The sequence below is a fragment of the Python bivittatus genome, unplaced genomic scaffold (assembly GCF_059951505.1).
Source record: "Python bivittatus isolate LINGU-HERP-01145 unplaced genomic scaffold, Pbiv_v1 ctg000480_np1212, whole genome shotgun sequence".
Lineage (NCBI taxonomy): Eukaryota > Metazoa > Chordata > Lepidosauria > Squamata > Pythonidae > Python > Python bivittatus.
In genome coordinates, this window is record NW_028277075.1 from 25,633,194 (window position 1) to 25,648,275 (window position 15,082).

The following is a 15,082-nucleotide window of genomic DNA, read 5'->3' on the forward strand; positions in this document are numbered from 1 at the left end:
ATTTGTTAGAACCTTTCTGGCAGATTAAAAGCAAAAAAGGTTAATTCATCCTCTAAATCCTTTAGAGCAACTAGTGCAAGATCCCATTATGCCCGACTTTAACAAGACGAACCTGCGATATGGCAATTTCACTTCAAATTAGATTCAAAATTAAGTTCGTCTGAGACTCATCTCTGGCCTGGAAGTTGCCCAAAGACCATGTGCAATCTGAAAACAAAAAGGTTTACTCCCTTGATCTACCCATTGTTTCCCCTTTTTAATTTTCCCCCAGTCATGTGTGAAATGCTGAAAGAGTGACATGCCAATAGGCTAAAGCAAAAGTTCATTGAGTTTCTATAATGGAACATTTCCAAAATCTTCTTCAAAGTGATGTACATTGAAGAAGTATAGAAAGAAATTAGGGACAATGGGATGCCTATTTACTCACAATTGCATTTCTATTTTTAAACATTTATTAAATGTAATTATAGTCAATGACCAGCAATATAAAACACAGAGAGAGCATTGAAATAAAACAGAAGCAATGAAACGGTGACATAAAATTAAGAAACAGTGTTTTTTTTAGAGAAGCCTCCACTCTAAGATTCAGACATCTTGTGCCTTCTCGTGGAAATTGCTGCAGATAAAAACTTAGCATGGTAGGATTCCAATCTGAGAATAAGAAACAAGTAATCTCTCTCTTGCAATAGATTTGATTTGGGTTTGGAAACCTAAAAGTACTCCTGCATATATATTACTGTAGAATGGACAATGAAAAAATACATGAGTTAGAATCTCAGATTCATTGTAACCACAAGGGCAGCATCTCTTGGTGAATGGGATACTCTTGTACCTCCCATCTAATACTGCAGAAGGCAAAACCTTGAAATAAGCTCCCCTCACCCAAAAAACTCCACAGTGTGCTGGGCAAATAAAATGGAATAAGTAGTTGGTGGGTATAAAGGGTTTCTGAGTTGAAACCCACCACTGGTGATTGGCTATAGCACCAAAGTCCATCTGCCATGCAATGTTCAATAAAATAATTTTGGAGTGGTTGACCCTTCCTCTTTACAATATTCTGCTAAAGTCCATAGACTTCTCATATGGCCCACCTGGTGAACAAAAGAATTGCTGCATCATTGGTGTGCAGCGGTCCTGCCCAGTGGTTGCCACTGAGATTAGGAAGGTGGAATTCCTTTTGGGTTAGAGCAGCTACCACTGTTCTAGAAAATATACAGTCTTGATCCAACCAGGATTTCTGAGGAATGCAGGCAAGTCTTCTGTTAGCATGATGAGGAGGTATTAATAGTGGCTGCATGGAATTTCTGTAGCAATTGAGGGATTTGGATGACTTCACTTGGGACCCATATTCCTATAGTATTCAAATGTAAAAAATTAAGGTAATTCACATGTAGAAATGACCTTCTTCCCTGCCAAATTAGGCTTGGATTGTAGCATAATTTAGTCAGTGCATTATTCTCAAACCTGCATGAGAATCAGAACATGCCTCTACACTTTCCCGAATTCTAATATGCAATCCACAACTCAAAGAACACACAGAAAAATGTTGAATTAAAAACACATTTCCTGATGTGGAAACAGGGCAAAGTGGCCTTGAGTCTGGAATATCAGAAACTGAAAGAAAGCCAAGATGACAGATTTGTCCATTGCTATTCACGGAACAAGATTCTTCAGTATTGTAATAAGTGGATTAGTTGGAAGTGATTTGAATGACAAAGGAAAGTACTGAACTTAATGTGTCTATATTGCATACATTTTCAGGAATTTGGAGTAATATATTTTCCTTGAATTTGGTGGATATCTGGAATTTATATAAGTTGTGGCAGCAGAAGCCTTTTCCAGGGATGGAAAAGAGTGATGGTAATAACTTTGTACCATTTATTTTATTGTACTGACCACAATACTGATTGCAATATAGAGACTCTGCAAAGGCCATGACTATTGTTTTAGCTTTCCCTCACTTACTTAACATTTTCAGGAGTTGAACTACCATCACACCTGGAGGATATCAGATTAGGGAAGATTTCTTTACTGTATATCTTCTAACTAAATCAATAAGCAACCCATATGGTTGTTCATACTCCTGTCCTTCCCAAAATTTGGGGAGGGGGAGGCTTTTGTTGACATCCAGGTTTGCTTTTTCTGCTTCACAAAGAAAGCACTACAGTAGTCTACTTTATACTAGACTTTTTCATTAATTTCAACAATTTGGCTGCAACCATAAGTATATGTGTTTTGTGACAGCATAGTTTGCTGTTTTTACACAAGACCATTTGTGGAAGTATGACATTCCTTTCTGACAGTCAATAGACAGATTACCTGGATTGGAATCTTAAGAGTAGATCAGATTGGAAGAAAAACATGGACAGATGTCACAATTTCCACTTGAATCATTGATATAGGTATACTGGAACCTTTGATAATCTAAGAGGGTTTATTTTTTAAAAGTCTTATTTGGTAGGTTCCTTTGGTCAGATCACTTTGTATCCTGTCTGATGGCAACTTGAGTCTTCTCATATTAGGAGTTACATTCCCTGCCCACAATTGTTTCTCTCTTTCAGTTTTAAAGGTAGTTCTTATTTTTAAAAGGATGACATTGTGCTATTAATGATAGATACAAAACAAATGATCAAGATCTTTAGTAAAGCCTATGTTATTTAGGATAATTTAGCGTAATTATGAACAAAAGGCAATTAGGTGATTGCAGTGAAACAGTCAATATGCATGGTACCCTTTAGAGTTTCTCATAGTATATGTTTGTTGCTGTTGTTCCATTCAAAGATGATGGTCCTTCTTCAGATCAGCCCTCCATAGGTCAGACAACTTGTGTTACTCTGCCAGAAAGTATATCTAGCATCATCAATCGAGTTCTGACTCATCGTCCAGTAGGAGAACTGAAACCGAACTTCCTGAGAGGTCTCCAATTGCACAAGAATTATCACCAGCACAAAACTTTTTCGACATGGCAAGGTAAATAATTTAGCCCTTAAATTTTGGATAAATCACCTTGAACTCTATTGGCATTGGGTCCATCCATCCATCCATCCTTACCAAAGTTGGTCATGTGAGATCCTCTGCTGACTACCAGTGTTCCCATTGGAGTCCTTTAAATCTGTGAAATTTCGATGAAGGTAGATGTTTCTGCTTTTATCTAACAACTCCTTTTCCAGGAATATTTCATTAATCAGTATTGATCAGATATGCCTTTTATGATCAAGAGTAACAAAAATTACCTGCCTTTCAGATAATAATCTAGACCAGAATCCTAACCACCTCACTCCATTGGAAAAAGAACTATGCCTGGTTGATGCTGGATACTTTATCAATACTAGCTGCCCTCCCCTCTTAAGAGAGGAAAGGAATGTGGATGTTATTTTATCATTTGACTATAACTTGCTGGAGACCAGATTTACTGTAAGTTTATCCTAATTTATAGTTGAAGAAGGCATAAGATTTTATTACATTATTTTAGGCATACAAATCCATTCTAACAAAACCAATATTTCTGTATGGTATCTGAAGAGGATAACATTATAACTTAAATATGATGCAAAGTGGAATCCCAGCTAATCCTTCATTAAACTACATCACTCCCTCCTACTACTGCTACTGTTCTTTTGTAGCATCTCCCTCACATACCTTATTCTCCCAGTTCTTCTTCCACTCTCTCTCTCTCATTAATCCTCTTCAGGATATTAAGCAGAGTTTCAAAGATGATTGGTTTAGGCCAGTGTTTCTCAACCTCAGCAACTTTAAGTTGTGTAGACCTTAACTCCCAGAATTCCCCAGCCAGGGTGGCTGGGGAATTCTGGGTGTTGAAGTCTACACATCTTAAAGTTGCTGAGGTTGAGAAACACCAGTTTAGGCTATTGCCTTAATTTTTGTTTGGCTCTTTGGTCCTTGGTCAATCACTAAACGGGCTCGAATTCCTCTAAAGGTGCCAGCAAACTCATCCATTTTTGGCAGCTCCATTTACAGCAGCTCTGCCCAAAGCACATTTTAGTTCTGCTTCTCAGCGGCTGCTCTCACTGTATGAATTACAGAACTGCTTGTAAAATTTGCTGATACTAAACGTTTAATTGTAGAATGTAAACCGATTCCTAATTGTAAAAATGTCTGTTAAAAGAAAAAAGAAATCTATGAATTTTTGGCAAGATCAGTGCAACAAATATTGGCCAACAGGACATGCACATTCAGTGATCTCACCACATTAAAACACTGCCAAATATTGCCAAAGAGCAAATCAGACTCTGTGGCCTAAAGCATTACACCGTAGCTGGGTTTGAAGAAGCTAGATGTAAACTGTTGGGAAAAAATTTGGCCTTATTTTTGTATTTGAATTCCCTTATTTTTCTTCTATAGTCTATAGAACAGATGGGCAAATACTGCTTGGATCAAAACATCCCTTTTCCTAAAGTTATACTGACTGAAGATGACAGGCAAAATCCAAAAGAGTGCTTTGTTTTTGAAGACAAGGAGAACCCCAATGTTCCAATTGTTCTTCACTTCCCATTGGTGAATGATTCTTTCAGGAAATATAAAAAACCTGGTTAGTATTTGGCTGTTTAGCAACAATCTATCACATACCTCAGTCACCCAGCCTAATTAAAACTTAATTACTCAGTGACATAGGAAAATGTTCCTAAAGACTATGGCATGCATCACGATGTTGTGCCCAGCCTGTACTTTCCAATACCTCTTGCTTCTCTTTTTTATTATGGGTTTTTGATGCCATAAGAATGTTCAAATAAAAGCTTATCGCCAATATTAAACTGCAGTAGAGAAAATAATTGATAACAAATGTTCGTTTTTAAAATGGATGTAGCCAGACGTTTTAGTCCAATAGAGATCTAAATGAATGTTATGGCCACCATGCTTAGTTAATTAAGCATGCAATATTTTTTGCAGTCAGTGTCTTTTCATACAAGCTAGGTTTAAACTATGACTCTATACATGGGGCCTTTTGTTACTTTCTCTCTTGTTTGGCAAAAATCACCTCCAAGTCTCTATTCATGTTAACTATGAGTCCAGTGGGCACCCCTGGAATTTTGAAAAGACATTATTTGAAAAGACATTATGATGGACTTATTCACAGAATGCTTATCATGGTGGATGGCCAAGCACAAAGAACCCATTTATCTGAAGCAAACTGGTTACTCTCATAATCTAGCATCTCAGGACCTTTCTACAACTCTGGCTTATTTTAATTAAAAGCAGAATCAGGTATGCCATGGAGTTTGGTGGACATGAATGGAGTTCTCTGTGGATACCCTGGAGCTCCACAACATCCATAAAAAGGGGAGAGGGCCTTGGTTGTAGATGCCATCTTGACTTTTTTGACCCTTCCCTGCAGATGGTCCTGAATTGTGATTTTCAGGCCTGTGTTGGGACAACAGCATGAGTTTAATAACATCATTTGGGCATTCTTGTTTTAAATGAATGTCAATCTCTCACTTTTTATTTTTATTTTGCTTTATGCAGGGATTAAGCGCACCTCTGCAGAAGTGGCTGAAGGAATGGTGAATTTTGCTGGTGACATGTCACCATATAAGATGACTGATCTGACTTACAGTAAAGATGAATTCAACAAACTGATAAATCTGTGTGACTATAACATCCAGAATAACAAAGAATTGATTTTGCAAGCCTTGATGGTAGCGGTAAAAAGAAGAAAAGACAGCAACAAATAAAGCCATCATCCCAAATTCATCTTGGTGGATTTTTGAATTAATCTCTGCTCATTTCCAAAGACATAAAATGGAAAATGGTTGAAAGGGGCACCTAGGAATATTTGTTTTCTATTTTTCCGTCGTCGTCGTCGTCGTCATCATCATCATCATCATCACTATCATCATCACTGTTTCTCCTACTTTGTCAATAGAATTTTTGTTTTATAGTTGGTTATTAGACACTGCCTTGTGTCCTAATTATTGTCTGCCCTTTATCCTTCATAACACATTTTTTTAAATGTGAATTTGCATTTAGATTTCAGAATGCAATTGTGTGAGCCTCCTCTGAGAGCCTCATCTCTCAGCTGTTGCAGAGAGGGAATGGGGGAAAATCTGTATGAAAATAAACTTTGTAGGAAAAACAAAAATGAGAATATGGAGGAAGAATGTAGGAAAAACAAAAATGAGAATATTTTTGAGGAATTAATGTAGGAAAAACAAAAATGAGAATAATAAAATGTGATGAAAATTTAAAGTAGAAATTATAGACATGGCTTTGCAAATCCAGTCTGCATTACTGCAATAGTGAAAAATCCTAAAGTCTCCTCTCTTATACTTATTCAGGGGAAGTATGAATATTAAAAAATGATGGCAAATATCACCAGCACTCCCTGTAATAGGATCCACTCAGATCATGTCCTCCTTTATCTGATGGGAGAGGAGGTTTATCATCTTCCAGCCTGTACCTCAAATGAGATGTAATCTCACATAAACAATGTCCAATCTGCATAATTTTTCCTCTTTTGTAATAAGTTGAAATCATTGCATTTGTAGAGGTATAGATCTTTGGCTGAGAGGTACATGATTTAATGCAGTGTTTCTCAACCTTGGCAACTTTAAGAAATGTGGATTTCAACTCCCAGAATTCTGGCATGCTGGCTAGGGAATTCTGGGAGTTGAGGTCCACACATCTTAAAGTTGCCAAGGTTGAGAAACACTGATTTAATGGCATGTTAAATGCCATAAAGCTGTGTGCCTGCTTTTAGTTATGCGATAAACATGACTTGTCTTTTTAAAGAACCTTATTAAATGGCTGTACAATTATGTAGCACCATAGGCATTAATCTGTTTAATAACGGATGTTGCTGTGCTGAGAAAGGAAAATCTGGTGTATGTAGATTAGAAGCTGTAATATCGTCTCAGTGAAGTCTCATTTCTTAAACACGAGATGGCAGTGTTTCCTAAGGAACTGGTTAAAAGTTTGTTCTATCATTTAAAAAATCTATGAATCTGGAAATCCATCAGCCTTAGACATGAGAAAAAAAAAAAAAGGCTGAGAACCTACATTATTTTCTTTTTATATCCAATCTGTTTGACCTCTCAGTGCTACTTATTATTTAACAGGTCTGGTATCTGTTGGCTTCTTCCCAAACTTTCAAGGGAAAGGGGAAAGGCTAAATTGGGAAAATACTATGGAGGATGGGCTGGATACTTCTCCCTCAGTGATAATTTCCTGATGGATCTTCCCCATTTTCTTTCTTTCTTTCTTTCTTTCTTTCTTTCTTTCTTTCTTTCTTTCTTTCTTTCTTTCTTTCTTTCTTTCTTTCTTTCTTTCTTTCTTTCTTTCTTTCTTTCTCCTCTCCTCTCCTCTCCTCTCCTCTCCTCTCCTCTCCTCTCCTCTCCTCTCCTCTCCTCTCCTCTCCTCTCCTCTCCTCTCCTCTCCTCTTCTCTTCTCTCTCTCTCTTAAAATTTAGCTTCATTTAATGGCCCTGCTTCCCTAACATGCATGACTCAGTCACTAACCTAATACTGTACATTCTCTTCATGGGGGGTTCTGTTAAGGTATAATCACAGCAACTAGATAAAAAAACCACTAGTTTGGGGCTTCTTGGAGCCCCACCTACTTTCTCCAGGACATGCCTGTTATGCCTTTGCATCAGGAAAGTCTTGGCAAGGCTTCATGACATCACTAGCCCTCTTCCTATTAGCCAGGCAGCAGAGACATATGCGTGGGGGTGGGGAGCCCAAAAATCAAGTGGTGACTGTGATTGAAACCCCCCTTTTTACCCCTCCTACCAGTAGGCAGCAGTAGGCAGCAGCAAGGCAAACGGGCAACGGATGGAGTGGATGAAGATAATTTAAGCCTATGCATAACTTGGTCTGGCTTGGGTTAAGTTTATCTTCCTAAATAAGTTGAATGGGTCAGGTAACTCTTTCTGTCACAGGCTTAACCCCACGTTAAGTGGGTTGTTACTTTTTGATGTATGCATAAGGTAAAGCCATTAAAGATACTAGAACTGTGTTCACATGATTTGTTATTTACTTTAACTCCATATCAGTAGCATACAATCAGGCATGCCGGAGCAAAATGAAGTAAGAAAAATAATAGATGGTGTCACAGTCAGGGTCAGGACCCCTGAAGTCTAGGTTGGGGCCTGTACCCATTCCCATTTCTGTTCCCTTTTGCCCTCATGTAGCTCCAAGGTTGTGTCTGTGGGAAACTAAAATGGCCACATAGATGGGAACTTTAGAGAGATTCTGAAAGCAGGGATGTCAGCTAATCACTGGTCAGTCATAGATGTCTGCAAGTGAGGAAAGGTGCATCATGATGCAAACTGCCGCTTATGTACTTACAAGCGATATCAAAATTCAAATATGAAAGGGCAGAGTTTGGCTCATGCTATCACAATGCACATTTTTGTCATTATGGTGCCATCATGGTCAGGAACGGATGCCTACACACTCAGCTGCTCATATGACACAGGTTATGGGAGAGATACTCTAACCCTAACTGGCCTGAAGCTATTTAGGGTTAAAAGTTAACATCTTTGCCATTACTTGACTGAGTCAGCTAGCCACTATAGGATGTTTGCATGGCACACTATCCCACTCATGACCTAGCTAAGTGTATTACACAAACAGGGCCAACATACTGTCATCTGTTATTTGTGGGAACACCTCTCCCTGAGAGTATCTGCCTGCCCCACCAGATCAGATAGGGTAGGCATGCTCCAGGTCCCTTCCCAGAAATCCTGCCATTAGCGGGACCTCGGAAGTGTACCTTTTCCATGGCTGCCCCTACCTTATGGAACAGGCTCCCCCCAGTGATTCAGAAGGCCCCCACCCTTTTAGCCTTTTGGAAGGCCATCAAGACCTGGCGTTTTACCCAGGCACTGGGATAGAATGAGGATATCTGGAGTTGGTTGTAGAACATCCCAAGGGGGATGACTGAGACGCCGGGCTTTTGTTTTTATGGTTTATGATTTTATAGTTACTGGGTTTTATTGTTGTTGTGAGCTACCTAGAGTTGTGTTTAAGATGGGTGGCTGTACAAATCTTGTAAGTAAGTAAGTAAGTAAGTAAGTAAGTAAGTAAGTAAGTAAGTAAATACTGTAAATCTGTGCTGTTGAATATATAGCTCTGGATACAGATTGTCAGGGAGAACTGAGGAATGGATGTTACTTCCAGAACCTATTGAAGCATCTTTCAGGTGCAGAAATTTATGAGTCAAGTAAAAGCAGTGTTTCCAAATAGAATTTGCTAGGATTTGTTCAAAAACATCATGTTCCTCATAAAAATGTCATCAGCTAGTTTAGCCTCATTATGCAATTAAGAGAAACTTTTAACTATGATTTTAATAACAAAAGGCCACAAGGTTCAAGGTGACAGCTTGATCTTCAGGTTTTCCCAGTTGATGTTATGCCACATGGCCTCTTTTTTTCTTGGTAGAGAGGACTATAAGAGAGTAGGTGTGGCCAATACAAATAAAGGCATTATTTATTGCCATGAATACTAGATGTAATGTTTATGTATACAAAGGGATACATCCATTTTGTCTAATTATAGTAGTCTAGCAAAAATGTGTGGCTACCAAGATGGTTCCCCCTGGGGATAGATACTATTCCTCACCATATTCCATACCTCTAAAACTCAATGTGAGCTTCTTCCCAGACTTGGAATATAAAGGTGGATGGGATTAATCTCTCATGTATGCTTGGAGTACCTTGGAAGTGCAGTGGGAACAAGGCAAATGCTTGTGTAGAGGATAGAGAGAATGGCCTTGAGGGACAAGAGGATGAGACAACAGTCAGATAAAAAGGCCTGAGCCCAGGGTAGGAAAGTAACATGAGTAAATGTCTCAGACAAGCCCCTCCTAGTTCTCATGGAGATAAAGGGGGGGGGGGGCGCATTCAGACTTGCAAAATTCTGTCATTATAACTTTATAATAAAAGTAGTACTTACCTACACGACATTGAATTTCTAATCTAATCGAAAGGCGGACACCTTGAGCCTTGCCTGGAGCTTGAAGCTGAGTTGAAGGGCTTGAGATGTGTACTTTTGTGGCTCTTTGTATCAAAATGCTCAAGTAGAGACCAAGTGCATGTTGATCTGCCATACTGAGCATTTGGAATCAAAGTGCTGAGAAGCACAGTGAAATTGTGGGAGAGATACATTACATTCTTCTCCTTCCAAGATCAGGAACATCTTCAGGGGAATTGCTCTTCTCAATGGCTTGTATTGAGAATGATAAACCCCTCTGTGTGAAGCACCAGATTTTCTGCAGAAAAGAGTACATTGACTGTAGGAACGATGGAAGTTATGCTTCATCTAGAACCTACACATTGATAAGTGGAGTTAACCTCAACAGGGGGTCTTTACAACTTTTTGAAGAAGACAAAAACAATGGACTCATTTTAAAGGGATGTTTAAAATGGGACAAAGGTCAAGTCTTATGATATGCCTTGTTGTGATACCCCAGGCTGCTCCAGCTCTGTTGTACTTTCTGGGAATCAGTTTCCTGATAACTGGCCTTGGCACTTGCATGATGGGAAGTCACTTTCTCCACAATGGAAGTTATTATTTCATTCACTGAGAGCAGCATAGCTTTTGGAAAGACCCTTAGCCAAGTGAGAAAGGTGGCAGAAAGCCTGCAAAGGGAAGATCAGTATCCTAAAGGTCCACAAGTTCAATCTGGTGTCTCCAGTGTGGTTCCTGTGGCACCATTAGGCTTGTGGATACTATCCTTGGCTATAACCCCACTTAGCTTTTGCTGTACAATGGCCATGCCTGTTATGGTAGCCATATTTTAAATTATTACCACCATGGCAACCCTAATGCCCCTAACATGCCTTTAAAATTTCTTACCAGACATGGGGGAACACCTGATCTTAATGGTATATTAGGGATGAAGTCTGCCTGGCAGTATCAGCCCCAGAGGCTCTGAAGCAAGGTAGCCTCATCCTTCCTTCACTACCATTAAACTGAACTCCCCCTGTGTTTGGCTTCCCCAGTCCTCCTCCATGTTCTGGAAACTGATTATCCCCTCTTGTCTTGCGCCTGGGAGCCAACAGCCCTCTGTTAAATTTCTTGGCTGTTTTTCAAAATAGTTTGCCTACCCATGCATCACAGTAGAGCTGCCTAATTCTATTTCCCAGCTTTTCTTTTGGGTGGAATTATTTGTATCCTAGCCTTTAGGACTGCATCAGTGGACAGGTGAAGAACAATAGTAGCATTGGTCAAGGCTGTGTTCAGACTTGGGAGAAGGCTTCAGCAGTTCCCTTATTAGGCTGGCCCAGAGCCTGTAACCAAGTGCCCCAGTCATGCTTTCTTAATAGTGAGGAAAATCCATTATGGACATGGAATGCTTATCATGATTATGATTTCATTTGGACTGAAATTAAGCCTCACTTCACTACATTCATTGTCTGGAAGTGAGCAGTCTTTGATGAACAGACCAGAGAGAGTTTAAAGAGCTTCATGGTGATCAAAAGACCAAACCCATAGAAAACAAAACTACCTGAAAGCGTTTGTGAGCAGCCACTTTGAAGGAAAGGGAGTTGAACCTGTTCAGAGGCAGGAGCCACAGTGATCAAAGGCATGCATTTAATTCAACTCTTGGCTCTCTTTATTGCAGTTCAGCAGAAGGCCAAAACACCTTTATTCATTCCAGGTCTTAATACCTTACTGTTTTATATTTCTTGTTTTTAATTATGTATTTATTATTGCATTCCATGTATTTTTATAAGCTGCCCAAAGCTGTTAAAAGCAGCATATAAATCTACCAAATAACTGAGGAGGAGGAGGATGTGCACATATTTCTCATAAATAAAATTACCATATAAAGCTATGGAGACTACTAGATCTGTTTTTTCAGAGCAACAAAACGGATTCCTAACAAGTGTGAGAGGCAATGACTTCTCATTACTTACAAGACCAGTGTTAACCCTTGGGGGGTGGTATGGAATGGAAAATTGTTTAATGTGTGCAAGACCGTCATCCACATACTCTGTATGCCACTTTAAACAGTAAGGTTTTCAGGTATCTTATAGTTTCAGAAATTTGGGCAAATGAAAATACTGTCTGGGTTTACACACTATGCCAATCCATAGTTTATTTTAAGCATGCTTTGCTGAACAAGCCATAGTTTACTGATTCCCACATAATGCTAAGCCATGAACCACAGTTTACAAACCACAATGACTTTTCTTAGACTTGTTTATCCCACCTTTATTATTTAAATAACTCAAAGTGGCAAACATACCTAATATGCCTTTCTCTTCCTATTTTCCCCACAACAACAACCTTGTGAAGTGGGTTGGGCTGAGAGAGAGTGACTGGCCAAAAATCACCCAGCTGGCTTTCATGCCTAAGGCAGGACTAGAACTGCTTTCTAGCCTGGTGCCTTAACCACTAGACCAAACTGGCTCTCTTGTTGCTTGACTGTGTAATAAACTCAAGTCTTGATGTTGTGAAACAAACTTCAGCTGAGGCACATATGAATGCCCATGTAGAAATGGTAACTAATGAACAAAAGCAGCTGGTTATGATTCTCTCTCTCTTCAGGAGCACACATATCCTCTCTCTCTCTCTCGATCTCTTGCAATATATGGACCAGTAACATCTGCTGATCTTGCCAGATCAGGACATATAATTAAAATGGCTCACCGTATTTACAGCATAGTTTATGAGAAGTTCACATCAGCACTAATGATATCTACAGGTAACTGCAGAGATCAGTTTATTTTCTTTTCACCTGGTACTTCCTGTGCTCCACTTCTTCACATTTGCAGGGAACAACATCTTCTGGCATTTGCTTTTGTTTAATTTACAAATTTAACATGGAGGAAAAGTTTTAAGGATGTTTAAGGTTGGAGCATCCTTTCAAGGAGAGATAAGATTCTTAGCGAACTTAAGGACTGCTCTTAATTGATTGATGTTGTATCTAGACAGTTTTCTGGGTGATGGACAAATTGATGAAAACATGTTATAAGAAGGTAAATCTGTCCAAAGGTCAGCACACAAACAGTGCAAGAAATAAGATCCAAGTGAAACTCAACACAGAAAGCAATACAATAAGCAAGTTACAAATTATCAGCAATAATCATTGTAATGTGGTATAAAAATCACAGTGCTAGCAGGATCCATCTAATAGTGTGAAGTTGTAAAACCATTAGCATGGATTTTAAAACAGTGGAGAAAAGGAAACAATCTTCAGTAATGCCAAATGGCCATAATGTAGGCACCAGGTAGGCCTACCTGAAGAAGGCATTTCCGTTAAGTATCCCCAAGCCTTATATTCCTACAAAGTATACTGAGTTAAGGTAGTCCGTGCTTCTGGAAATCATGCATGTATTATAATTCTGCACATAGCCTTCTGCCATTTTGGATGTTTGGATTTCTTTCAACAAGCTTTTAAGACACCAGATTTTGTCTGACTGTCCATAAATGTAAGGATGGACTGCTTCAGATTAATTAGGAACTGCTAACTCTTGCTATGTTGGCTGCTTCTGTCAATGTCTGATCTGATTCTAACATTAGTTCTTAAAGTGCTAAACTGAGATATGGTTATATTTGTTCCAACTGAATGGGACCAATAGTGAAAGGGCTTCTTATAATATTTTGTAAATTCTTTAGGCAATTTTTCTATGTTGTAAATTCTTAATGCATTTTCTTTTTTCCCCCCATGATTGATTCTCTCTCCTTTTCTCTTTTTGCTCTTTATATATTTTTAAAAATAAATTTTAAAAAATGGAAAAGGCATTCCACCACAGGACAGCCCCATTGAAAAGACTCTTTGTTTTGTAGCCTCGTCTTGGAGAGGTTAAAGTCTCAGATTAAAGTCTTAAAGTCTAGATAGGCAAATGTAAGATATAGTCTGGCTTCGTAGCATTCATAGCTTTATACTGTAGATTAGTATTTATTTATTTATTGGATTAGTACCTGCCACAATCAAAAGGTTCTCTAGGCTTCTAACAGTGTAACTGTACGATAAGCAATAGTACATTAAAATGTTCATGACACACAATTAAAAACAATTAAACAAAAATAACATAATAAACTCCATTCACACAGCCAGAAACAGATGGCACCATGTCTCCGTAGGCTGTGCGAAACAGTTCTGTTTTTAATAAAAGGCAACATCATGAGGGCCAATATAATTTCCAGAGAGAGGTTGTTCCATAATGCATCACAGTCATAAACTCAGTGGGAATGGCCCATTCTTGTCTTCCTAGTCTCTGATCTATCATTCTTGGACTTTTGTTCCTCTGCTGCTTGGAAAGGATGTGGTTATTTTAAAGAGTTGAAGACAGTCACTAAAGTCATACTCCCATACACTCCAAAACATCTTTTTGGAATTGAATCTGAAGCTCTGCACAGCTTTACTGCTGACTTTTCAGTATTAGAAATAGGGACATTGTTATTTCAGTGCGCCTTGTATAACACAACAACTTATTTTTGCTCCTCCGCCCAAGCACATCTCAAAGGTATATTCTTCATATCAGTCCAATCGAACAGACATCAAAATAATAATTTCTGTATGTTTACTTCATTATATTTACACCAGGGGTAGAGAACAGTAGTATCCATGAGTTCGTATTGCTTTCATCAGGTTGATGAAAGCAGCATTATGGCATCACTCTACAAGCTCCATCCCTTTTGAACGTCTGTGTGATGTCACAAAGTATATAGAAAAGGGGAAGGGTTTACATCACAATGCTGTGATATTCCTTTTGTCAGTCTGACTTTCCCCTTTCTCATCCCTGTGGGCACTGATAGTACAGAACCTTTTACAGAAAAATTATGGGAAAGGTTTTGACACCTATGTGCCAATATTTATGAAAAGAAAATTAAAGTGGATATTCCAAAGTAAACTAGGCTATCAGTTGCATACCCCTTTCCCTTCCATGCCTACTGAGAAGTAAGTAAGGGCATCATATTAGTTATTTATAGCTCTTTCTGCATGTTTACCCATAAATGAGTCTCACTAGATTCAGTGCAGCTTATTTTCAAATCAGCACGCATTAGATTGCAGCTTCCTCACTGAGAATTAAACAGTAAATTCACTACCCAAGCAGCAGGTTTATCCAACCCACCTTTTCGTGGCTCATTCAACCTAAGCCCCAAAGACCTTT

At 38.8% G+C, this 15,082-nt stretch overlaps 1 protein-coding gene across 1 annotated transcript in view; it reads left to right on the forward strand.

Annotated features, from left to right (window-relative positions):
• The window catches only part of LOC103052468 (cytosolic phospholipase A2 beta), a 30,994-nt gene extending 25,089 nt beyond the window's left edge, over positions 1 to 5,905 (forward strand). The window contains exons 16-20 of the mRNA XM_007437707.4: positions 1,762 to 1,860; positions 2,782 to 2,970; positions 3,245 to 3,414; positions 4,363 to 4,549; positions 5,482 to 5,905. Coding sequence (XP_007437769.1) covers positions 1,762 to 1,860; positions 2,782 to 2,970; positions 3,245 to 3,414; positions 4,363 to 4,549; positions 5,482 to 5,690 — 854 coding nt within the window. The 3' untranslated portion in view covers positions 5,691 to 5,905. The remainder of the gene's footprint in view (positions 1 to 1,761; positions 1,861 to 2,781; positions 2,971 to 3,244; positions 3,415 to 4,362; positions 4,550 to 5,481) is intronic.
• Positions 5,906 to 15,082: the final 9,177 nt, after the last annotated feature.